The 27,322-nt window shown below is 41.2% G+C and overlaps 1 protein-coding gene across 4 annotated transcripts in view; it reads right to left on the bottom strand.

Annotated features, from left to right (window-relative positions):
• The window catches only part of LOC129708588 (suppressor of tumorigenicity 7 protein homolog), a 135,992-nt gene that overhangs the window by 17,650 nt on the left and 91,020 nt on the right, over positions 1-27,322 (bottom strand). For 3 of the 4 annotated variants that reach the window (XM_055654414.1, XM_055654416.1, XM_055654417.1), the window contains 2 exons: positions 15,860-16,010; positions 4,829-4,921 (listed from right to left, as the gene is read on the bottom strand). In XM_055654414.1, coding sequence (XP_055510389.1) covers positions 4,829-4,921; positions 15,860-16,010 — 244 coding nt within the window. The remainder of the gene's footprint in view (positions 1-4,828; positions 4,922-15,859; positions 16,011-27,322) is intronic. The other variant, XM_055654415.1, reaches the window with a different exon arrangement.

Genomic DNA, 27,322 nt, shown 5'->3' with positions numbered 1-27,322 from the left:
AGGTCTGGCAGGTTAATAATTGACCACAATGATCAATGTTGTAGCTGAATGCAAAACTGCTGAGACCCCCCTCAACACCATCCATATACATCCTTAAGTACCAATCCAGGAAGGCACAGAGAGATTATTAGAAGATAAAATGTCCATTGAAGTTTAAATAGAGTTATTTCGGGATGATATAGAATGGGAAGAAGAAATAAAAATAGTAATGTTTATTGAAGTAATTGAAGTTTATTGAGTGGAGGCTTGGAATTGAGATTTTAAGTGTAGTAAATTGCTACCGTTGCACAAAAAGAGGCTCTTGATTTTTAGAAAGGTAAAGAAAGCAGAGATCAGATGCTTTGGTTATTCGGTGAGATCAGACAAACTGGGCCACCATTCCTCATAGCGGAAAATAAATGAAGAGCTGATCAAATGTAAGTTTCCAAAATGATGGGGGTGTTTACAAGTTAAATCAGATTTTTTTTTTAATTAACTCCCCATGCTTGTGAGCAGCCATAAGGCAGTACAGTTGTTTTTAAATGTACATTCTATTTCGGACAGAGTCCTTGACCTGAGACAGTCCTGAAGTAGAAAAGGAAAATTCGTTTTGAAAATGCTTAAACAGGAAGGGGGGGGGATAAAATGTGGTTTCACACAGCTGGCACAGGAAGAAGTGTGCGTCCTCATTCAGTGCTCGCCGATTTGATAGTCATGGAGCATCGTGAGCTGTTTTGAAAGGCATTAAACGGGAAAGGATAACATGCAACATTTTTAATAATGAAACAAATATAAATGGTAAAACTAACAACATTACATTCCCAATTACAAATTTGTCTGCAGCTGTTATTTTGTCAGTCGTGGTATTTTAGAAGAAACGGGGGCAGTGGTATAAGATGCCATGATTTTCTTTTCAGGAACTAATGTCTTCCTTCAGCGATCATGGTTATAGTGAAGGCAAGTCATGAAGATGTATTTAAGAGTAAACAATAAAAGAGGGGGAAAGAAAAGAATGTGCTGAGATTGTGAGATGGAATCAATTGGGAGGAAGAATTTTTGGGACAATGACCAGTTGAGTCAAATAGCTACTTTCTGTGCATTCAACATAAGCTGATGAGAGTGCATTTGGCTGATTGGAAGTAGTTCATGGGCGCTGTTAATTGAATTGTAAGGTATTGGTGCTGCGTTTTCTTTCCTCATTCTGGTTCAACAACCAGATTCCAAAAATATTCCTTCTAAGCAAAGAGATCATCTTCTTATTCAACTGACGATGTGACCCAATGTCTCAAGTAGGAAATTACTTTCTGTCATTCCATCATCTGTTCAGAGATGGGAATTACATCCCTCTTGAAATGTTTTGGTAAATGGCTCTGAAGATCATACTCAGTCACTCAAAAAGCGCCATCACACAGGCAAGCACATGCACACATACACACGTACATCCCTTCAGCCATAATATACAACCTCTTGAAAACTAAAGCTATAGCAAGTACAGTGCATGCTTAATACAGAAAGTACTGATCTCCTACAGCATGTACCTGTGCCCTGAAGCATTTCCTTTACAAACTGAAGCCGGGCACCAAGTTCCCAGACTGATAAGGCACAGCTTTTAAGCTTCATAATCATACATTAAGCCTTTAAAATAACTTAACAAGCCTTTAAAATTACAAAAAGGGCACCTGAATTTGCCTTTACTCGTTTAGTGATTAAAATGTTCACTTAACCGAGCATTATTTTACATTTATTTACTTAACAGTAAACTCAAAAACCCTTTTTACTGCTGCAGTATGCCAAGAATTTTCGATGGGAATTGTCTCAACATTTTTTTTACTTAATCACTGAAGAAAAATTCAAAACTAAACCTGCTAATGTGATTGTGGGAACTTAATTTTTCAGTCATTTTCTTCTGAACCTGATAAATAACTTAAAACAATTAAACATTTCTATAGCCCGTGTCCTTTCATGCAGTTCATCCCAGAGCTATACAGAGCATGAGATGGGTGGACAAAATGTCGAGAGAGGGGAAAGTGAAGGTGAGTACACAAAAGGAAGGCTAAATAGAAAGCAGGAAGGGAGGTAGAGAAGTGGAGAAAATCAGCGATGGGCTTGGGGCCATGTTTAAAGATGTGCTGGTGGTACAGTGGATTTGATGAATGCAGGCACACTTCTTAGATGCACAAAATGGATGCTGGAACAAAGGGATTGAACGATATATGTACAATTTGTTTTAAGTGGCTGCCTAGGTTGAGAAAGTAATTATAAAAGCATGCAGGATCAAGATTTCACACATAAAGTATGGTGGTGTATATGAACTTTCAAAAGATAGTCATAAAATCATAGCCATACAATGTGGAAACAGGCCCTTTGGCCCAACCTGCCCACACCGACCAACAAGTCCCATCTATACTAGTCCCACCTGCCTGCATTTGGCCCATGGCCCTCTAAACCTGTCCTACCCATGCACCTGTCTAAATGTTTCTTAAACGTTGCAATAGTACAAGCCTCAACTCCCTTTGTGTGAAACCTCTATTCATTTTTCCCCTCCTCACCTTAAACCTATGTCCTCTACTTCTTGATTCCCCTACTGTGGGCAAGAGACTGTGCGGCTACCCGATCTATTCCTCCCACGATTTTGTACACCTCTATAAGATCACCCCTCATTCTCCTGTGCTCCAAGGAATACAGCCGTAGCCTGCTCAACTTGTCCTTATAGTTCAGGTCCTTGAGTCCTGGCAACATCCTGGTAAATATTCTCTACATCCTTTCCAGCTTAACAACATCTTTCCTATGGCATGGTGCCCAGAACTAAACACACCAGTTGATCAGTTATAAATGCGGCCTCATCAACGTCTTGTATAACTGCAACATGACCTCCCAATACACTGATGAAGGCCAATGTGCCAAAAGCCTTTTTGACCATCCTATCTACCTGAAATCCACTTTCAGCATACTATGTACCTGTATTCGTAGATCCCATTGCTCCACAATATCCCCCAAGTCCTGCCCACGTTAGCCTTCCCAAAATGCAACCTCACATTTCTCTGTATTAAAATCCATCAACCATTCCACAGTCCACCTGCTCAACCAACCAACATCCTGCAACAATTTTTGACATCCATCTTCACTATCTACACTAACACTCATTTTTGTGTCATCCGCAAACTTGCTTATTGACATAGATGACAAACAGCAATAGGCCCAATAGCAAACTCTGAGGCATACCACCAGTCACAAGCCTCCAGTCTAAAAAGCAACCTTCCACCATCACCCTCCGCTTTCCTCCATGAAGCCAATTTTCTATCCATTCAGCCATCTTTCCTTGGATGTGAAAATGGGATGACAATGGCATCTAACCTTCCAGAGCAGCCTCCCATGTGTAACCTTGTCGAATGCCTTGCTGAAATCCATATATACATTAACAGTTCTGCCTTCATCAATCTTTTTGGTCACATCATCAGAAAAATGTTTGATAAAGCAGTACAATAAGCCTGTGATTAAGGTTGAAGTAAATGGAATAAAACTGAATGGAGAGTTGTTCCCAAGGAATAAAAGGGATTATAGGTGCATGGATTAAATATGGCTCAGTAACAGTAGATGGAACATAAAATGAAAGGTTATTTGCTTAGTTTAGTTTAGAGATACAGTATGAAACAGACCCCTTGGCAAACCAAGTCTATGGCGGCCATCAACACTAGTTGTATGTCATCCCACTTTCGCATCCAATCCCTACACATCAGGAACTATTTTACAGAGGCCAATTAACCTACAGACCCACACAATTTTGCGATGGGGAGAACGTGCAAACTCCACACAGACAGCACCTGAGATCAGGATCAAACTCAGGTCCCTGGCCCTGTGAGGCAACAGTTCTACTGGCAACGCCACTGCTTGGACAGTCGGGGCTGATAATGGGACCTTCGTTTTCCATCATCGATGTTAATGACTTGGGTTTGAGTATACAGGAGAAAAGTTGCAAGACTGAAGATGACATAAAACTTGGAGATGTAGACTTAATGGGAAAACAGAGTCAAATGGGCTGATAGGTGACTCGTGAAATTTAATGTTGAGAAATCTGAAGTGTTACATTTTAGTAGGGAGAATGGGAAGACGCAATATATTCTGAAGTGCAAAATTCTGGATGGGTTACAAGAACAGGGAACAAACTGGGCAAATAACTTGATCAACATATCTTTTTTGGCTCACTATGGATTCTGGAAATCTAAAATAAAAATAAAAAAAATTGCTGGAAATTTTCAGCCTGCCAGGCAGCATCTGTGGAGTGAGTAATTTCAGGTCATCAACCCAAAACATTAACAATTTCTCTCTTCACTGATGCTAGTTTTATTTCAAACATACTGTGCTTATTTGTTTGTTGTGTTGATCGAGGATTAAATGTTGTTCAAGATAGTTGGAATTCCCTTGCCTTTTACAACATGCAGTCTCATTGTCTTTCGTTCACTGATAAACCAAACAGATACAATTCAATATTATCCAAAAGAAGACACATCCAACATAGGACACCCTCAAAACTACACGGAGCATATTCGAGGACGGGGGAAAAGAACGATTAAGTATTTTCACAAGTGGGGACTAAAGGTTGTAGGAGTCCAAGTAAAAGACAGTTTGCAGAGAATAGAAGCAATGAAAGAGAGAAAAGAATGAGATCGGAATTAATCAGGTCGGCAGCTACAGGTTAGGAATGGCACAGGTAGAGAAAGAACATGATAGCATTTTATTACTTTATTAAAACATAACTTTTCTGAAAAACTTTATTCAAGATTCCACTAAATTATAGAAAAAACGCAAAAAATCTTCATCAAGGTATAAAAAGTTGAATCATAAAACATACATGGCAATAACTCGCGGTCTGCTGTTTCTGTGCAGCTGGGATATGGATAGAAAAGATGACCTTTCTCCAAGGGATATGGGATCATTCGAAAAGCTGAAAGTAGAACAGTAACATAGATAAGATACACAGTATTCAGTATAATAAACCACAGATGTTTCTGCAATGTCACAAGCTCCAGTGTGAATGTTTCTCTTCTTGTGAGATTCTGGGTATTAACAATCAATGAAAAAAGGATCTGGTTTTACACAACTGACCAACAGACAAGGTAAACTTGATGTATGCCACGTGTGTTTATGAATAATTGAACAGACACTGTCTATACAACTTGACGCAATCAAGGAACCAAGCACAATACCAAAGTCGGTTATGCACACTTTAATTTTATCTTTGTTCATGTTATCCTGCAATCTTATCATGAGCCAGAGCTGTGTAGTGTAGAGCTGTAAGATTTATCTATAACCAAAGTTTATCCAGCCTACAGGAGAATTTCAGCTCGCTTCAAGATTTCAAACATCCCTCTGAATAGCTGACTGAAGATATCACCACAGGAAAACAGTGTAGAATGAAAATCACTGCTTTCAGGCAATGATCTGGACGGATTGTACCAATCACCATCTCTTCCTCTAGTTAGAGCCAATTATATTTTGGAACCCTGTGGATTATATAATGTATGAAGGAAAAGGAGAGGCAGAGGAAGACAGGGTTTGAGTTGGAATGGAGGAAGAGTGCCAGCAATTACGTAGATGGCAGGAAAGGAGCAACGTGAGACACACATACGAAGAAAGACATAAATGACAGTAATAATGGTATCGGTGTCGAGCAATCAAAATTAAAACAAAATTTGTTTAGTTTATGGTCATGCATACCGAGGTACGGTGAAAAGCTTTTGTTGCATGCCAGTCAGTCTGCGGAAAGTTAATTACATGATTACAATCGAGCCATCCACCGTGCACAGATACATGATAAAGGGAATAGCGTAAATAATGTTAAGTGCAGATAAGGCCGGTAAAGTCCGCGTCGAGTCCCGGCAGTTGGAGAATGGACAGATCTGAGAGGAGATTAAGAAGATCATAGTTAAAGTAAGCAACGTAGGAGGAGAGATTTAAAAGAGTGGAGCGATTGTAATGCATGATTGCAGATCCACTTCTGTGACAAGCACACAAATAGTCGACTGGGCTGAGCTCCATCTTGGATCCAAATTGGACTTTTGAGTAGGAATGACCAGACCCTACTTTCCAATTTAATCATTCATTGATTGAAAGATACAGCATGGAACCAGGCCCTTCGGCCCAGCGAGACCACACAAACCATAGATTACCATTTGCACTAATTCTATGTTATCCCACTCTTGCATCCACTCCCAACATACTAGGGGTAATTTACAGAAGCCAATTAACCTACAAACCCAAACGTCTTTGGGATGAAGGAGGAAACTGGTGCACCCGGAGGAAACCCAGGCAGTCACTGGGAGAATGTGCAAACTCCACACTGACAGCACCCGAGGTCAGGATCAAATCCTGGTCTCTGGCCGTGTGAAGCAGCAGCTCAACCAGCTGTGCCACTGTTGTTTTACCAATTAGATACAATCCATTCTTTAATTGCAGCTCACAGATCTGGCTCCAAACGTTCACAAGTGAATCAGGTTAACTAAACGATATGTTGTCAACAAGGTAAGAGTAGACAGAGTTGGAGATAGTATACTGACATGGATTGAAAGCTGATTATTGACAGAAAGAAAGAGTGAGAATAGAAGGATCTTTCCCAAGTTGGCAGACTGTTAACTAGTGGGGTACGGCAGGAACTGATGCTTGTGGCCTTGCTACTCACACTCCCGATTAATAATTCATCTTAGAAGATCAAATATCATACTTACAAAATTGATGATGTATAAACCAGCTGGTTTGTGGAGAGTTGGGAAGAGGCTGAAAATAGGTTTATGATGATATCGACAAGCTGAATGAGTGGGTAAGAATATGACAGATGCAATGCATGTGGAAAAACATAAAGCGGCCTACTTTCGTAAACAAAAAGAAAAGTTGAAAATTCATTATAAAATGGTGAAATTAGGTAATCTTGATGTTTAAGAGCACCAAGTGTCCTCGTATACTCGTCACTGAAGAAATATTTTGGTGTATATTATGAGAGGCCAAGGTTGGCTTCCCGCATGAATGTTCAGCCTTTTAGATGAAGATTAGTGAAGATCCACTAAATTGGCACTTGGGATGAATTGTTTGCTGTGTGAGGTGAGATTGAATAGAAAAGGCTTGCATCCTTTACATTTAGAAAAATGAGAGATGGTCTTATTGAAACGTACAAAATGCCGAGAGAATGTTTCCCTGGCTGAGATGTCGACACCAGGATCACAGTCTAAAATATGGGGTGGGCCATTTAGGACTGAGATGAGGAGAAATGTCTTCACACAAAGGATGGTGAACACTACTCCAGAGGGTTGTGGTGGCTCAGTCCGAGTGCATACAAATTGGAGGTTGATAGATTTCTGGATTTTAAGGGGATAGTGCATGAAAATAGCACCAAGATGAAGGTCATGCTCTTTATGAATGGGGATCAGACCTAAAAAGTCAAATGGCCAACACCTCTCCTGCTGCTCACATTCTTGTGGTCTAAGGAACCGAAGGTAAGGAACGTGCAGTTCTGTAGATCATCACAACTTGTGGATCACAACAGTAACTGGAGCCTAATTTGTCCTTTCACGTTGCGTTGGCAGTTAGACCCCATACATACATGCTGCCTGGCTGCCTTGGCCTCTCCGACAGGATAGACATAGGGCATTCAACCTCTCAAATTTGTTGCAACATTTAGTAAGATCTTGACTGATTTAGTTAAAACCAAACAATATTTCAATTTATACCACGCCAATCCATGCGAATCCAGAATATATCTACTTCTGCCGTAAACTATTCAACATTCAGCTTCCAACACCCATTGAGGAATAGATTCCAAAATCTCAGAGCACAGAATTTTTTTTGCCTCATCTGTCTTCAATCGAGACCCCCTTAATTTTAAACAGGGATTCCTAGTTTCAGTTTTTCCAGGAGGAAATATACTCACAATATCTACCACTTCAAAATGGCTCTGGATCTTACGTTTCAATCATGTCCCGACTCACTTTTGTGGTTCAATGGATTGAAGCCTCACCTGTTCAACATATCCTCATAAATCAATGTAAATAGACACAAAATGCTGAAGTAACTCAGCAGGACAGGCAGCATCTCTGGAGAGGAATGGGTGACGTTTTGGGTCGAGACCCTTCTTCATACTGAGAGTCAGTGGAGAGGGAGACTAAAGATGTGGAAGGGTAAGGTGTGAAAACGACAGATCAAAGAAGATGGTGAAGGAACACAAAAATGCTGGAGAAACTCAGCGGGTGCAGCAGCATCTATGGAGCGAAGGAAATAGGCAACGTTTCAGGCCGAAACCCTTCTTCAGACTGATGGGGGGTGGGGGGAGGCGGGAAGAAGAAAGGAGAAGAAAGAAGATGGTGACCAAGGACATGTAGAATGGTTCATTGTTAGCTGAGGGGAAGGGTCTCGACCCTAAGCGTCATGCAATTCTTCTCCCCAGAGATGCTGCCTATCCTGCTGCGTTACTCCAACATTTTTGTGTCTATCTTCGGTGTAAACCAGCATCTGCCGTTTATTCCTACTCATAAATCAATGGGCCTTACTTCTCCACTCCAGTCGCTGAACCATGTGTCCCTACTGTCAGATTGCTCTCTCCTGTCTCATTGTTGGGTTATTTCTTCCCCAGTTGCACCAGGTCTCCATTCTCACGATCTCAGTAGCAAAAGTCTACATATTAATGGCCTCCTCTGCCGACAGCTATGAGAACAGATGAGAAGGCAAGCTTTTCAAACTGTGTGATCTGATCACCGTGTACTTCCAGAATGTACTGTTTGGCAGGTCGGAGCTCTGAGTCATGTGGGAAGAAGACAGTTGTGAAGGGATTCTGGGCAGGTTCAAGAAATGTGTGCTCTCCTAGAACTCGGGTTCCTACATTTTGGTGTGACTTATGCACGAGATCTGATAGTACATCTCTGTGGAGAACTCAAACTTTCAATAGAATGTTTGCATTTATACTCAAACATTACATTGTTGAGGCAATAACATCTGCAGAAAGCAGGACAAAGCAGCCTTACGACTAATGGTAAATGTTTGCATGTTAATTTTACCTGAGATAACTTGGGACGTTTGTCACATGGAATTGTTATCTTATGTTACAGGTTCAGTTAAGTAACTAAAATGGAGGAATATTCCAAGACCACCAAACTAAAGAAATATAAAGCTATTAGGTTACGGCCCACTTCAAATAAACATATCAATGTTCGAGCTGAACAGTGGATAAGCTAAGAACGAAAGCAAGACTTCCGTCTGAAGATCATGCCTTGTCCACGAGCTCATCGAAAATACTTGGGTGTTATCCTAGACAAGACTCTTATATATTACCTCTGTCTAAATTAAACGATCAAAAATGAAAACAAGGGAAAGCCTGGTCAGTAAACACTGCTGCAGTATATAGCTTTAGCTCATGATTCTGCAGGTGTCACACAAAGAGACGCTAAATGTTGCCAGGTTGGCACTGAAGCACATTCCAACTCAGTGGATTTCAATGCTAGATCACGTTATTCCGCTTGCCATTCACAGTGATCCCAATATCCTTCATGAGATAAACAAAAAGTTATGGGCGACTGTCAATTTCTCTGATCATAAAGATTTTGCAAAATCACCATTAAAATATTTTAATTCCTGGAAAACAGCAGCTAATGAACATGCCTTGGTCATGGATGGAGGTAAATGTGAAAACATCAAAAGCTGGGAACAAATATCTCATGATTGATCCTATTAAGAGATTATTGACTTCTCCCTCTCCTGAAGACATTGGACAACTCCAAATCGACTTTGTAGAGAATAAAGATGATGTGGCCATCTGCCCCATAAATAGAAGACAATCCAAAATGCATTGCGGCCATGAGACCCATTTCATGGATCACATCACACATTGAAATTCATTGTAGTCACTCCACTTCTGCACTTGGCATCATAGGATGCCACTGCATGGAATGACTGACTGGACACCCCAATGCAGGCATTTCATGTCAAATGACCAACAACGACAGGTTTCAGGAGGATCTCACATGCAGGAAGAGAAAGATTTATGAAGTAGATTCCATTACATAGGGTTAGCTGGCTGAAAGGACTGCCCCAAATGAAAAGGTAGGGGGAAAAGAATATACAGTATATTGGAGTTCAGAGAAGGGATTCGAAAAGGATTACAATCATATATTAAGTTGCAGAGTTAGGAAGAACAAAACTACAGAAGATTTTATATGTAATGAAGAGACCTCAGAGGTGCTGGGGACACATAAGCCACTGTAGGCCATAAAATAAAATGAGGTTACTTTCCGATGCTGATTGCTGCTTGACTTGGTGTACTTAATTAAGATAGACGCAAAAAGCTGAAGTAACTCAGCGGGTCAGACAGCATCTCTGGAGAAAATGAATAGGCGACGTTGAAGGGTCGAGATCCTTCTTCAGACCTCAGAGACTTCAGTCTGAAGAAGGGTCTCGACCCAAAACGTCACCTATTCCTTTTCTTCAGTGATGCTGTCAGACCTGCTGAGTTACTCCAGCTTTTTGTGTCTATCTTCGGTTTAAACCAGCATCTGCAGTTCCTTCCTACACATCTTGACGGTGTACCTTTTCTGTTAAGGCCTGGTTTACTCTGGTGTTGATTGGATTCATGCAACTCAGTAATGGGAATAAAAAAAGAGGGGTCTCAGATGCAGGAAGAGGAGAAATTTAGGAAGTGGTTACCACACTAGGGGGTGTAGTTGGTTAAAAGGACAGTCTGAAAGGTTGATGGGAAAGGGAAGAGGGAAGGCGTAATATAGAGGAGTTACAAGAAAGGATGGAAAAAGGATTGCAGATATGTATAAAGAGTCAAGAATAAAATTCACAATTTTCAAATCACACCCTGTTAACATGTTAACTCATAATATTGTTCAAGATCTATGGACATATTGTCTAGCAGTTTCTCATAGAGGAAAATTATAGATTAAAATTTCCGAAATAGGCTGGGAAGAACACTTGTCTCAACTGAATAGATGCCAATCCCTACTAATTCATGTGCACACAACAAAACTCTAACCAATCCATGCCTCATATAATGCATCTGTTAGCACATGCTAAAAACCTCCCAATAAAACTAATCCATTTGAAATAAATCCTTTGAGTGAGCAGTCATTAGGATTAAGAAGCAAAGGCAATGAAATTTACATCCTACAACTAAAGTTCTCCCCAGCCTCCAAGATAATAATCTACTCGCCCATCACCCCACTAGCTAAAATTACCTTCAATCAAGGTTTTGAGGCCCGTGTTTACAGTGCCCTTGGGCTTTGTGTACAGGAAGGAAATAGAAGTGTGTTTATGTGGAGAAGAGTGGATAGGTACTGATGCGATTACCCGAGTAACAGTGATTTATGATTATTTGTTTACATGAAGGGGGATAAGGTGAATGTTTGGAGAGAGGATATAAAAACAGCTTAGGTATTATATCATCACAGTTTTTCCTCTCCTCTAGAAGGCATTTTAGTTTTTTTTAATGGTTTATATTCTTTCACTTGATATTTATTTTCCCAAACCTGTTACCTCTCTAATAAATCGGAAGTTGACAAAACAAGTCGAACAAGATCCAATTGCATTCTCAGTGGAGGTGGTCTTCCCATTCCCAAGGCCAATAATGATCCTTCAGTCACCATCACTAAAGTAGCTTATCTGCTTATTTCTCTATGTGGGGAACTTAGATATACTCAAATTATCTATCTGCTGCTTCCCACATTCCCACAATAACATCTTTTCCAAAGTGCCAAAATGTTTCTCAAGTGTTTGAGACATCCTGGGATTATGAAAGATTTTATATAAATGCAATTGTTTTATTCGTAATTTAACGTTCCCTACACATATGCGGATCTCCACAATGGAATGGATCCTGGAGAACTATTCAATCAAAACGGGACTAAAAGTTCTATCAGATTCATTTCATTGTTCTGGCCAATACCACCAGCTGAATTCTCTCATTTCTGTTTGTGGGATTTCACTATGTGCTGAATGACTGCCAAGTTTGTCTGCAGAATAATGGTTAATAGATTTGACACAATTAATTCATGTTGTGCACTTGATATTTGTGCCATACTACACAAACGCACAATTTCTGCTAATTATTTTCTTCCACACTACGATTAACCAGAAGATAATGGTTTATATGTTAAAAATCATTCCAAATTGAGTGGTCTTTCAGAGAAGCATTGGCAGAGGTTGTTGTCCTGGGGAACCTTTATTTCATTCAATATGTTTTTAATTATCTCTTGTTTATTGTATACATCATTGATACGGTTGGCAATTATAAAAGGAGGGTTGTCATAAAAACATTTCACTCCGGAAGATGAATAGAGCCAATTTAGACCAATTAGGAAAGGGCGACAGGTTACTTTCCTAAAGATGGGCATCACTTTTTTTTATGGCTAATTTTACAAACACCATTTTAAATATTTCATTGCTATTAAATCACCTCAAATTCACTGATTGATTCTCTGGGACCCGGCGGGTTATCACCCAGCTATTAATTCAATAACATAACCAATTCACTCTATTCTTTTGTTCAAGAAGGAACTGCAGATACTGGAAAATCGAAGGTAGACAAAAATGCTGGAGAAACTCAATGGGTAAGGCAGCATCTATGGAGCGATGGAAATAGGCGACGTTTCGGGTCGAGATCCTGCTTCAGACTGATGGGGGGGGGAGGGGGAGAAGAAAGGGAGAGGCGGAGACAGTGGGCTGCGGGAGAGCTGGGAAGTGGAGGGGAAAGAAGGAGAAAGCAGGGACTACCTGAAATTGGAGAGGTCAATGTCCATACTGCTGGGGTGTAAACTACCCAAGCGACATATGAGGTGCTGCTCCTCCAATTTACGGTGGGCTCACTCTGGCCATGGAGGAGGCCCAAGATTTCCCCTCCCGTTCCCAGCTCTCCCACAGCCCACTGTCTCCGCCTCTTCCTTTCTTCTTCCCGCCCCCACCCCCCCCCCACATCAGTCTGAAGAAGGGTCTCTACCCGAAACGTTGCCTATTTCCTTCGCTCCATAGATGCTGCCGCACCCGCTGAGTTTCTCCAGCACTTTTGTCTACCTTCACTCTATTCTTTTGTTCCCTATTACAGGTGAATTGGCAATCTGTTCAGAGGTATCAGACAACTGTATATAATATTTACCCAATGGGAGATAGACACAAAATGCTGGAGTAACTCAGCGGGGCAGGCAGTATCTCTGGAGAGAAGGAATGGATGACATCTCGGGTCGAGACCCTGCTTGAGCATTTACTCAGACATCCAAGGGTTGAAATGAAAAGATGGGATTAAAAAAAAAAAACTTCTCTTTATGCTTGCATATTTGCTTGCATATATCTTATATCTGCTGTCCTCCTACACCAGTTAGTTCACTTGCCTGGGTAATGGTATCTAATCAATGATGACACCAGTGTTTGGAGCCAGCCCGTTCAAACTACATCATAACAAAATGTATAACAATGTTCAACAGGCCAAGCAGTACCAAGAGATCACTGATGCTCCTGGATTGTTATAAAACCCAATTGTTACCAGGGAAAACAACTTGCGATCCTCTCTGGTACTCTTGTTCTCAGTAATTATTCATAAATTCTTTCAATTGGGTGATCAACAAACATCAGCCTTGCCTGGTCACCCATATCCTAAACACACATTTTAAGAATTCCTGAACAAAACATCAAGTTTGTGACAAGTTACTAGTTCATGACATCAATTGTTGGAATGGCTTCAGGACCTCAGTTCTAGACATCTACGGCCTCTATCTGACTACTACAGCTCAGCTGGGGATCCATGGGGTCTTACAAACAGAACTTGCTTTCATTTTTTAAGCTTCATTCATCTCCTGAATGTTCACTCTAGTTATTTCTTTATTCAGAATAAACTGGGTTAATGAAGTAAGTTTTTTTTTTCCCAGCACGGAGCATTGTTGACAACATCGGTTCAAAATATTAGATATTAAATGAAAGATGCATGTTTTTCTCCATGGCCAATGGATCTAAATGTACCTAGACAACTGCAGTCAATAATTATGCATACATTTATTTCTAGTCACCAAATATAATTTTTTCTCCTGCAGATTTTAATCCTGTCATATGACGTAAAAGATATATGCAAGATTGACTATATTTGATATTTATTCCGTCTCTTAGAAAAAAATATGCATGGTGACATGATACAGTTCAAAACCAGCCTCTATGATAAATTAAAAATGGTACTATTGGTTTATTATTGTTATGTGTACAGGGATACAGTGAATGGGCCCTGGCTATGCTTGCCTCTTTGTAGGGAACGTCGTACACTGGCCCGATCCCCGAACTCTATCTCAAGAGAACAATGATGACTGCATCGGGGCTACCTCCTACACCCATGGACTTCATTAACTTCACTGCCAATTTCCATCCTGCACTAAAATTCACATGGACCATATACGACACCTCCCTCCCCTTTCTTGATCTCACCGTCTCCATCACAGGAGATAAATTATTGACTGAGGTCAATTACAAACCTAAGATAGACATAAAAAGCTGGAGTAACTCAGCAGGGCAGGCAGCATCTCTGGAGAGAAGGAATGGGTGACGTTTTGAGTCGAGACCCTTCTTTAGACTGACTCTCACAGCTATCTAGACCACACTTCTTCCCACCTACTGCAAAGAATCTATCCCCTACTAATTCACCCGTCTACGCCACATCTGCGCTCAAGGTGAGGTGTTCCATACCAGGACATCCGAGACGTCCTCATTCTTCCCCTCTTCAATCCTGGATGAGGCCCTCACACGTCTCCGCTCTTGCTCCCACTCCACCTATCGCAACAGGGACAGAGGTTCCCTGGTCTTCACCTTTCACACCATCAGCCGTCGCATACAGCACATAATCCTCCCACATCTTCCAGCGGGATCCCACCACTAGTCATATCTTCCCATCTCCATCCCTTTTCGCAGAGACCATTCCATCCGCAACTCCCTGGTTAATTCATCCCGTCCCACCCAAGGCATCCCCGCCCCAGGTACTTTCCCCTGCAACTGCAGGAGATGCAATACCTGCCCGTTTACCTCCTTCCTCGACTCAGATGAGGCAGAGGTTCACTTGCATCTCTTCCAATCTCATCTACCGTATCTGCTGTTCTAGGTGTGGACTCCTGAATATTGGCGAGACCGAGCACAGACAGGATGATCGTTTCGTTGAATAGCTTCTCTCAGTCACACTGGACCTATGCAATTTCCCGGTTGCCAAACACTCCAATTCTCTTTTTTTTTAATTTTTTAATTTTATTTTTATTAGAAGTACGCAATACACACATGATCGTTTCGTTTAAAAAAAAATAAGGAAAGTTGCTCGTCAGTCCCCTTAGACTGGGAGAAAATAGACCTATGCAATTTCCCAGTTGCCAAACACTTTAACTCCCCTCCAATTCTCATACTGACCTCGGCCTCCTCCATTGTCAGAGTGAGGCCAAATAAAAATTGAAGCAATAGCTCCTTATTTTTTCGTTGGGCAGCTTACAAGCAATATTCAGGGTTATCTTCCGATATTAATCCATTCTGATTTTGGTACAACTTTTGCCCCCCCCCCCCCCCCTCCAGAGTGAGGCCAAATGAAAATTGAAGCAATAGCTCCTTATTTTTTCACTTGGGCAGCTTACAACCCATATATATTTATTTCTCCAACTGCCCCCCCCCCCCCACCAATTTTTTTTAACAAAAAGGTCTCAAAGGCTTGATGAAGATTATCTCCACAAAAAGAATCACTTGCTGGAGAAGAATCACATCAGACAGGTTTCAAAAGCAGGGAAAACCTTTGCAATCTTCATTACAAAAACAACATGAAGCTTGTCATCCTCAGAAAATCACTTGAAAAATCACACTGATTTAGTTTTGGCACAAATAGCAAAAGGATACTTACTGCCTTCCCACGTGCAGTGTAATAGGTTAAGGGCCCCTTCCACTCTCTTCCAGTGCTGAAGGTGAAAGAAAGCATATGCTACTGCTTCACTGTCTCCCCGCTTCAGAATGTGTTCCGGTGGTAAAATTAAACTTTTCATTTCTAGTAAATACTACGGAAAATAAAGAAAGGGAACACTGATTATAGATATATTTAAAAAAAAGAAAGAAGCATTATCAAATGTCATTATCTTTAAATGCATTGAGGTAGAAGAGACAAAAATGGGAGGTATTATGAAGAGGGATGGCTTCCGAAGGTGAAGTATGAACACTGAAGTTGATTTTCGCTAATTTTTCACACCAAGCTGACATGAAATCCCTTAAACTCAAAGTGGATATTTTGGACAATCACTGTGCTCTCGGGTAACGTTGTAACTTTACTCCGGTGAGAAATTAGTATCTTCAGTATTGAAGTAATCTTATTCCTTTGAACTCATTTTTAAATTTTTCTAACTTATTCACTTTACGATCTCTTGAATGTCCCCACACTTCATCCAACTCATATTCCTCATCATTCCATACATCCTGAGGGTTTTGGGGCGCCATAAAGGGCCATGTTATGTAGTGGAACTAGTAATTCATTAACAAAATTATTTGCTCTCAGAAACTACACTGAAAACAGTGACAATATAAAGATAATGATAATCTTGAAACCTTGATTTATATTACATTTATTTCTTAACTAGTTGTCAGCCACAGTTGTACAAGATGTTGGTAAGCTCACATTTATGATACTGTGTATAGTTTTGGTTTCCCTCCTACAGGAGGAAATGTGATTAAACACATTGGTTCAATGGCTCTTTATTACCACATATACAGTGGCCTCCATAATCTTTGGGACAAAGACCCATCATTTATTTATTTGTCTCGGTACTCCACAAAGTGCATGGTGTCAAATTTTATTAAAGGCAATTTTTATACATTTTGGTTTCACCATGTAGAAATTACAGCTGTGTTTATACATAGTCCCCCCCCCTAGCCCCCCCCCCCCCCCCCCCCCCCCCATTTCAGGGAACCATAATGTTTGGGACACATGGCTTCACAGGCATTTGTAGTTGCCTCCCTAATGCAGATATCAGAGAGCTCTCAGCACATAGACTTTCCTCCAGTCTTTCCATCACTTTTTGTAAACTTTTATTGCTGTTTGTCAACATGAGAACTAAAGTTGTGCCAATGAAAGTCAAAGAAGCCATTATGAGACTGAGGAACAAGAATAAAACTGTTAGAGACATCAGCCAAACCTTAGGCTTACCAAAATCAACTGTTTGGAACATTATTAAGAAGAAAGAGAGCACTGGGGAGCTTACAAATCGCAAAGGGACTGGCAGGCCAAGGGAGACCTGGTGACAGAAGAATTCTCTCTTTTATAAAGAAATACCAACACCTGTCCGACAGATCAGAAACACTCTTCAGGAGTCACGTGTAGATTTGTCATTGACCACTGTCTGCAGAAGACTCCATGAACAGAAATACAGAGGCTACACTACAAGATGCAAAACTGGATAGCTGCAAAAATAGGATGGGCAGGTAACAGTTTGCCAAGAAGTACTTTAAATAGCAACCACAGTTCTGGAAAAAGGGCTTGTGGGCAGATGAGATGAATGTTAACATATCAGAGTGATGGCAAGAGCAAAGTATGTTGGAGAGAAGTAATTGCCCAAGATCCAAAGCGTTCCACATCATCTGTGAAACACGGTGGTGGGGTGTTATGGCCTGGGCATGCATGGCTGCTGAAGGTACTGGCTCATTTATCTTCATTGATGATACAACTTCTGATGGTAGTAGTATAATGAATTCTGACATGTATAGACACATCCTATCTGCTCAAGTTCAAACAAATGCCCCAAAACTCATTGGCTGGGGGTTTATTCTACAGCAAGACAATGATCCCAAACAAACTGCAAAAGCAAAAAAGGAGTTTTTCAAAGCTAAAAAATGGTAAAATCTTGAGAGGCCATCACCCAATCTGAACCCAATTGAGCATACATATCACTAAATATGACTTATTTACGACATTGTTGTGTCCCAAACATTATGGTGCCCTGAAATGGGGGACTATGTATAAACATGGCTGTAATTTCAACATGGTGAAACCAAACTGTATAAAAATTGCCTTTATAAAAATCTGACAGTGTGCACTTTGCCCACATGTGATTTTTTTAAATTACAAATCTCAAATTGTGGAGTACAGAGGCAAAATAAATAAATGATGGGTCTTTATCCCAAACATTACGTGGGACACTGTACATAGGTTCAGTGAAATTCCTTTTGCATAAAGTTCAGCAACTTAACTATACATAAGCACAATCCTCGATTAAGTACAAAGTATATAGAAATAGTCCACTGAGGCCATATACAAGAGTTGCACGGTTTTGACACCATTTTCAAAGTCCAAGTTGCTTTAAGTGCAGCTAAGTTGCGGGGTCGGCCTGGCCAAGCGCAACAAAAGGCATCCTCCACCGCTGATCCACCTCTCTGTGCCGCTGCAGGCCACATCTGCTCCTCCGCATTTTGTCTCTTGGAGCAGTGTCCAATACAATCGAGCCCCTGGCTGGCTGGATCGGCCAGCAAACCGTCATCCCGAGGGCACAGACAGTAGCACTGACTTCCTCTTGCCTCCAGCCTACTCTTATTCTCCGGTCCTTGGGGACGAGCAGGTCCAGGCCTGGCAGATTCCTTCTACAGGAGCGATTTCTCGGCTCCGAGTCGTGTGAGCCTGGCCGGCTCTTCCCTCAATCAACCATATATGTCAATTAAAAACGATACCAATTTCATCCTTTTCTTCTCAGTACTTCATGTTACAAATTATTTCACATTCTATAAATGGTTCTCACTGCACATAGCCATCCAGCCTATCTCTACCTCCACCATCCTCTCCTCTCACCTGGCTCCACGCGTTCCATTCTTTTCTCCTTACCTGTCAATACCTATCACCATCTCCTAACTCTACCCCACTCCCCCATCTGACTTTATTTAACACCAGCCAGCCCTGCCCCATCCTCTCACTTCTTTATACAGGCTCCCTCTCCTCTACAATCTCAGTCCTGTTGCAGGATCTCAATCTGAAACATTGACCTTCTCTCCACCTGCACGGATCCTGCCCGATTCGCGGATTTGTTCCAGCAGTTAGTTTTTTTCCTCTAGATTATAGCATCTGCAGTTTCTGATATTACTGAGAATACTGCCTGAGAAAATTTGAGCATCACTTCACACTCTTTTAGTAACGTTTTAATTTGTCACCATTTCCCAAAGTGCATTGCTTGGATGCATTCCACGGACTGCCTTGCCGTTATAATTGTGATTGCAGTCTCTCTTTCAACATGCAGCATCTTTAGAAAGCAGAAGGAAAAGCATGAGCGGAGAATAAGACTGCAAAAGCAAACTTACATTTATATAATACACTGCGCTTCACCTGGGAATTCCAGGCAATTTACAGCCAATTTGAAAAGGACACAAAGTGCTGGAGTCACTCAGCAGGTCAAGCAGCATCTCTGGACAATAGACAATAGGTGCAGGAGTAGGCCATTCGGCCCTTCGAGCCAGCACCGCCATTCAATGTGATCATGGCTGATCATCCCCAATCAGTACCCCGTTCCTGCCTTCTCCCCATATCCCCTGATGGAGAACATGGATAGGTAATGTGTCAGGTTGAGACCCTTACTCCAGCACTTTGTGTCGTTTTGTGTATTAACCAGCGTCTGCAGTTCTTTATTTCTACATAATGACACGCTGCCGTAATGTAGGAAGCATAACAGCAAATGGTCAAAGAACAAAATCCATTACATTGCACTGAGATAAATCATCACAAAACTTGTTTTAGTTACGTTGGCTGAGAGATAAACATTGGTCAGGATACTTGGAGAATTCCTTGCTTATCTCCAAGAAGTAGCATTACAAGATCCTCTAAAATTCCAAACCTCTGGGAGTGTAACACCCTTGTGACAAAATGAACTTGAATAAATATTCTAAAGTGAAAATTCTGCATGGATTAGGGGAAGTGCAGCTAGGTCGATTTCTCTTCAAACGAGCTGGCATACAAATATCTAGTTTTTCCATTGAATTTTGCATCACTTCAGTCAACTCAAATCACTTTGCATTGAAGTACTTTTGATGAGAACCATTAATGAGATCTTCACGAATACATGACAGTTTGATTTAAGTATAAAAGAGTTAAAAAAGAGAATGTAATTGTCACCATTTTGATTCACAGTTTCTGTATTAAAGTTATCACTTTTTATGATCGACTGTGAGAAGGAGCAAAATGGGCAGGACAATCATAGATGTTGTTTGATTGGCTGTGAAGATTGGAGAAACGCAGCCTGAAATGTTTGTTTTGTGCACTGACTGTCGAATAAATAATTGGAATATAATGCTAGATTGTGAATGTCTTTTGGAAAAAACATGTCGATTCGTAAATTCATAAGTCATAGGAGCAGAATTAGGTCTACTCTGCCATTCAATCAGGGCTAATCTATCTATCCCTCTCAACCCCATTCTCTTGCCTTCTCCCTGTAACCACTGACACCCTTACTAATCAAGAACCTATCTATATCCACTTTAAAAATACCCAAAGACTTGGCTTTCAAAGCCGCCTGTGGCAATGAATTCCACAGATTCACCACCCTCTGGCTAAATAAATTAATCCTCATCTCCTTTCCAAAGATAAGTCCTTTTGTTCTGCGGCTGTGCCCTCTGGTTCTAAACTCTCCCACCAGTGGAAACATCCTCTCCACATCCACTGTATATCCAGGCTTTTCACTATTCGGTAAGTTTCAATGAGAGCGCCCCTCATCCTTCCAAACTCCAGCGAGTACAGGCCCAGAAACGACAGCACATCCCTCCTCAGATATGGGGCGCAAAACTGCTCCCCATACATTAAACCCTCATTACAAAGGACCATGGGGGAAGGGAATTTTGTCCGCTATTGTTGATTATCCACTATAACCAAATAATATTAGCTTAAAACAAGGCTGGGTGGGGAGAAATGTGGCGCCGTGATTAAACCAGGGGTGATTCACAGGTCGGGGATGCCGTACAGCCCCGTGGATGCCCACGCGGTGTAGTAGAGACGGGTCCAGGACTCACGTCGCCATCATACTGCTCGCTCTCTCCGCTCCCGCAGCTGGAAACATGCCAGCTTGTTGGGTAACCAGGCAGAAGTGGTGCAATGGGAGCCTTGCGCTGTTACCTGGTGAGCGAGGCACACGTTGCCAGGGCGACGCAGGATCAGTGACATGTGCTGCGTCTACATCCAACACCCCAGGACCTTGCTTTGCTGCAGCCATTGTAAACCCATGCCCAATGCAATGCTCCTAAAGAGTTATTTTACTGCTTGCTCGCTCGCTCCCTGCCGCCACCTTTCCTCCACCCAGCCTGCACTGCGAGTCACCCACCAGCCACCATCTGGAACGGTGTCTCAGTCCCCAGTAACTGAAATCCATTATAGAGGTTCGTAATAATGAGTGTAGACTGTATTCCAAACACGGTCAGACCAGTGTCGTATAAAGCCTCAGCATTACATCCCTGCTCATGTGTTCAGTGAAACGGTTGCCAAGTCTACACTTGATCTCGCCAATGTACAAGAGGCCGCAAATGAAGCGTCTCCACTCAATTTCAGAACCTTCTCAGAACCAAAGATACTAGAGGAGCTCTAGTATCTTTGCTCAGAACCTTGAAGACTTGCTACAATAATTTCATCCAAACTATGCAATTTTCACCATCTCACCCCAAACTGATTTCACACAACCTACAACCAAGAGGCAATTATTGACACAGTTGCGGTTTTTGCAACAATCACACAGATTTGTGGCTTTTGTTGCCATGAAATAACTTTTTATTTCCACATTTAATGGATTAAATACTTAAATTAGTATCAGCATCAAGTGTCATTTGATATTTACGTTTTAAGTACCTTGGGTTAAACACACACTATATAAAAACGTTACTGAGCCACTTGTCTAAGAAAGGTCATGGATATGGAGCTAACATTTGGTCCGATTACATAAACGATTCACAACTTATTTTTCATTTGGATCAGTCAAACATTTCAGCAGATGTCTGTCTGATAAAAAGTGATCAACCGGACATGTTAACTGTTTCTCTCACCAAAGATGCTGCCTGACTTACTGAGCATTTCCAATATTTTTGTTTTTTTTATTTAAAATTTCAAACATGTTTTTTTTTTTGCTTTAGATCTGGTTTTGTGGGGATGGGATGTGTTGATTAAAAGCACAAAATCGACAGTAAATAATACATAAAGAGTCTTGAAATTGTAATGTTATCTCTGTTTCTCTTTCCACAGATTCAGCATGACCTGCTGAGTACTTCCAGCATTTTCTGTTTTTAATTTCGATTTCCAGCATCCGCAGATTGAAAAAAAAGTTTTTATTTGTCGAGTTCACTGCCATTTCTCTTCCAGAATTCAGATGAAGGATTTTTGACCTGAAATGTTCTCAGTTTCTCCTTCTACCAATGCAGCTTGCTTGTTGACCTGCTGAGTATTTCAGCATTTTCTGATTTTATTTTAGATTTTCAGCATCTATAGCTTTTTTGATTTTGACTAATGCATCTTGTTTTGGGAAATGTCACAAACGATAGGATTATTTACTAATCCGTTTTTCACACTGAGAAGTTTCCAGATTCATTTTCTTAAGGAATGCACTCAAGGTTTCTGAGACCCCTTTAGATAAAGTAGATTTACTGCCTCAGTAAGTTCCCTTGGAGCATTAAGACCTACACTCAGGTGGCTAATACTGACGCTAATCCTGACTAATCCCCCTTCAGTCTGTTTTACAGAGCAAGGATCACTGACGGACATTTAAGTTGTTGTGGGAAAGCTTGCCTGAATACCTGACCTCTGGTCTGACTCCTCACCCGCTTTGCAGCGATTGTGGCTTTGACTGCATTATGCCATTTTCTTGAGAACGGAAGCCAAAAAAACCTCATACATTTGCTTAATTAGGCTCAACTGTGAAAAACAAAATACAGCACCTTGGCAAAGGGGGTTGTGGAATATTTATGAAAATATATTAGACCACTCATAAAAAATGTACTTCAATTGCTGAATTATTAACACGATAAGAATGCCAATTTTACAGTTACTGATTTAATCAGAAGCAAAAACATCCACTGAGATCACAAGATAAAGGAAATCCAACTGGTACCATTTAAAAGTTTTGTAATATTGTGCACATGCATTTATACACAAGGGTTATATATTTTAGAACACATTCTCCCTCTTAAGCTGTTTTCTCCCTAAAGGCACAGTGGGTGAAGAGTATGACACACTATCTGAGCCTGTCTGCAGCCAAGAGGTGCAGTGCTTGATCAGTCATGCACACAACAACCAATTTCACTCCGCAATTAGCTTTCTCTGCTAACACTGTTTTGAGAGATGGGCACACACTGGGATAAACACAGACCCCTCAAGGTTACAGTTATTCATATCTACTTAATGAAACAGCTGTATTTGTCAAAGATTAGACACTCAAATCCACACTCTGACTCTCAAGGCTGCTGCTTCCCTACTATATACCTTATTACCACAGATGTCGAAAGCCTCCAAAAGGGGCTCCCAAAGGCCATATCTCATGACCTCTTACATACTGTGTTATTTTCACATCCTTGAAAAGTCAGTGATAAACAGACATATAGTTTAGGGAAAAAGAATAAATCTCTGAGAAAACACCGAGTGTGATACTGTGTCAATGACGTGGACTTTGCCTACATGTACATAGTCAGGTTTCTAATTGTTTGTTCCCTTTTCTAGTTTCCTTATTTTTTGTTAATCTCCCAGTTTAGGATGGTGAGGGATTAGTGGGAAGTACACAAGACTGGTCTTTGGCAATAACATGGAACAACATGTCATTTTACACTGTGCCGACTTTGATTTCCCATCAATTGGCAACACCAATCAATTTCATTCCATTGAGTACAAATCATTTTTTTTATTAATGCACACTCTCCTCAAATCATTAAGACATTACGAGATTCCACTACGAGATGACAATCTGGGTGTTAATTGTGATAAGGAATACGACACAGGTACATATACATACAATACATATAAAAAAATTATGAAAGCTTTTTAAGAAGCGGCAAAAAAGATCTATGTGGATAATCAAAGAACGGAGAGAACATACTCATCAGAAATGACTGAATACGCAGGGTCACTTTTCTCCAGAAAGAAGGTAGGTCTCCAAAGCTAGTAAAAGGATTTGGTAGATATATTTTTGGGCGAAATCAGAATTAGGGTGACCTATAATCCAAAGTGAATTCAGGAGAAACCTTTTGATCCACAGCATATTAAGAATATGGAATGTGGTATGCGGTAGGTTAGATGAAGAGGAAACATGATAAATACTTAAGGAATAAACAAGAAAATACTCAAGGAAGAAAAGAGTAGACAGATTGGGGCTAAATAAAGAGTCTTTGCAGGGACTGCAGCTCACTGGGCCTGAATGGCTTTTTAATATGGGATACTCAAAGATACTAGAGGATGGTCGATAGAATTGTTGCCAATGTTGAAATAAAATACTCATTAAAAAGCTTAAAAGCTACCTTCAAATTGTAGATTTTTTTTAATTGCTTCAATCTCATCATTACAAAGCTAATATATAAAATTCATTTCCCCCCTTGGCCTTGAGAAGTTGAGGATTAGCCATCACTTTGATCACTGCAGCCCCTGTTGGGAAGGTATTCCCAATGGGACTTCGTGACAATAATTCCTGTTTCTGTTCTGATATGGTACATATTTTTTCAAGAAAATAAACCTTATTTGCATTGATAGTAATGGAATGAATAATTCTCCACTTATTGTACTTCATACGAGCAATGATGATTATGCTAATAACCTCCAAGATGGTGATTTAGATGGTACCAAATTAATGGATGATTTAAGAGAGCAATATTCCATTTAATTTATGTCCGCAAAATCCACAGTGGCTCAGTGGAAAAACTGAAAGGACAATGAGCGATTAAAAACTGGAAAGGTTCTAGATTTTTACTTGTAGGCTATCCTGACCTCAGCTAGGACAACCTGAAGGGTGCCATACATTTTCACTACACATCTGGATTTGGAAGGTAAGAAACATCTGCTATGACTCTCACTCTCTACCTACATTTCCTGTAGTCATCTATATGGGAAATTAGCTTGGTTGGATTCTATGTGTGAACAGACTGGGCATTGTAATATGCTGAAACAAAAAGACACAAAGTACTGGTGTAACCGAGCGGCTCAGAGCATCCCTGGAGAACATGGATGGAATTTTTAAACTGCTGCTCAGGTCGTGCTGCGTGCTCCGCTGGGCTCCTTGATGTTCTAGAACATGGCAGCAGCGGTCGCTATCAACGGGCACGGGGCAGCGCGATGGGAAGGTGGCCCGGGCAGCCATTACTCCCTCTGGGAGAGGCCGTTTATGGAGACCTGCGATTCCTCCGTCGATCGCAGGGACTCAGGGAATTTTGACTCCTTTTCATGGCTGGTGATCCCGACCCCACCTGGCGATCTCTGGCCGTCACGGGGGACGACCTTCTCTCCGTCTCCCCGGCCCGATTGTCTGTCACACGGGGGTGGGTGGGAAGCCACGATCGGCCTGCCCTCCACTGCATGGAGAGGGGTCCCGCCCGCTCAGCGTCCGCCTGGCCTCGGCCTCGCTCGGGTCCACTCCCGCCCGCAGCCTCGCTCAGGCCCGACGCCTGGTGGGGAACTATTTAGTGGAAACCCTGAAGCACGTTTTTTTTTCAGGACTATGTATGGTTTAACTCCATAAGAATAGATTTGAGTTTGACAAACCTGGATCCTCTGGCTGTTTGGTCAAATCCTCACACTTAACCACAGGAGCCTCTGAGGAAACAACGGCCTTCAAATCTCAAAATCAGAATTGGAATCTAAAATAGGACCAATGCAAAAATTGGACCCATGACTCAATAAATAGTTTTATTGGAATATTTTCAATGCAACAACGACCAAAATTATTGTTAACTTTCTGGTACAGTTCTCATCCATTTTTCTTTAAAGCTTACCACGTACAGGAATAGAATGGGTGAATGCGCAGTGTATTTTAGCCAGAGTAGGGCAATCAAGAACCAGAGGACACAGTTTTAAGGTGAAAGGGGAAAGATTTAATAGGAATCAGAGGGGCAACTTTATCATACAGAGGATGGTGGGTATATGGACTGAGCTGCCAGGGGAGGTAGCTGAGGCATGTACCACGACAGCATTTAAAAGACATTTGGCAGCTATATAGATAAGAAAGGTTTAGAGAGATATTGGCCAAACGTAGGTGGGGCGTGGTCAAGTTGGGGGGAGAAAAAACGAGGAGGGAAGAGTCTGCAGCCCTAAGGTTTTTGCCTCCATCACAGTGAGGAGGTGCTTGGTGGACTCACTGTGGTGGATGTTAATTTGTGTTTACTGTCTGTTCTGTTGTCTATTATTGTATTATTGTATGTATGACTGCAGGCACGAAATTTCGTTCAGACTGAAAGGTCTGAATGACAATAAAGGAATTCAATTCAATTCAAAAGTCCATTTTATGCTTAAGACAAGAATGGGAAAATGGCACATGATTTTTCCCCCCTCTATTTTGCAACTACTCAATAGCCTTTCAGCCCGTCAAATGTGTATCCTGGCCCATACATCCAGTCAATCAAACCATTGAGAAAGTAGCACCATCAACATCAAGCAACATTGCCCAGCTTGGACAAAGTTAAGCAACTTGTTCACTTTTTTTCTTATTTGTTTAGAACATAGAACAGTGCGGCACACAAACAGGCTCTTTGGCCCACAATATCTGTGCCAAACATGATGCCAAACACCATCACTTATCTACCTGCACATAACTCATCTCTCTTCACATCCATACGTTGAACCAAAAGTCTTTTACATGCCACTAATGTGTCTGCTTCGACTATCGTCCCCGGCAGCACAATCGAAGCATTTGCCCCCATTGTAAAATACTTGCCCTGCACATCTCCTTTAAACTTTGCCCCACTCTCCTTAAATCTATGCCCTCTAGTGTTTTATTTTTTCCATCCTGGAAAAAAGATTCTGATTGTCTACCCTTCATTTCATATTTCTATATACCACTATCAGGACATCCGCAACCTCTGGAGTTCTAGACAAAACAATCCAAGTCTGTCCAACCTCTCCCTGTAGCTAATACCCTCTAACCCAAGCTTCATTTCATGAAACCTCCTCTGCACCTTATACAAAGGATCCTCGTTGTTCCTGTAATGGGGCAACACAATATTCCAAATGTGGCCTAACTAAAGCCCTATGAAGCTGCATCAAGACTTCCTGACTCTTATACTCAAGGCCCCGACATATAAAAGCAAGCATACCACATTCCCTCTTCACCACTTTTAGGGAATTATGGACTTGGACTCAATATCCTTCTGTACATCAATGCTGTGAAGGGTCATGCCA

The sequence above is a fragment of the Leucoraja erinacea genome, chromosome 24 (genome assembly GCF_028641065.1).
Source record: "Leucoraja erinacea ecotype New England chromosome 24, Leri_hhj_1, whole genome shotgun sequence".
Lineage (NCBI taxonomy): Eukaryota > Metazoa > Chordata > Chondrichthyes > Rajiformes > Rajidae > Leucoraja > Leucoraja erinaceus.
The sequence above is the reverse complement of the archived record's forward strand: the minus strand, read 5'-3'. Positions and strand labels throughout refer to the sequence as shown.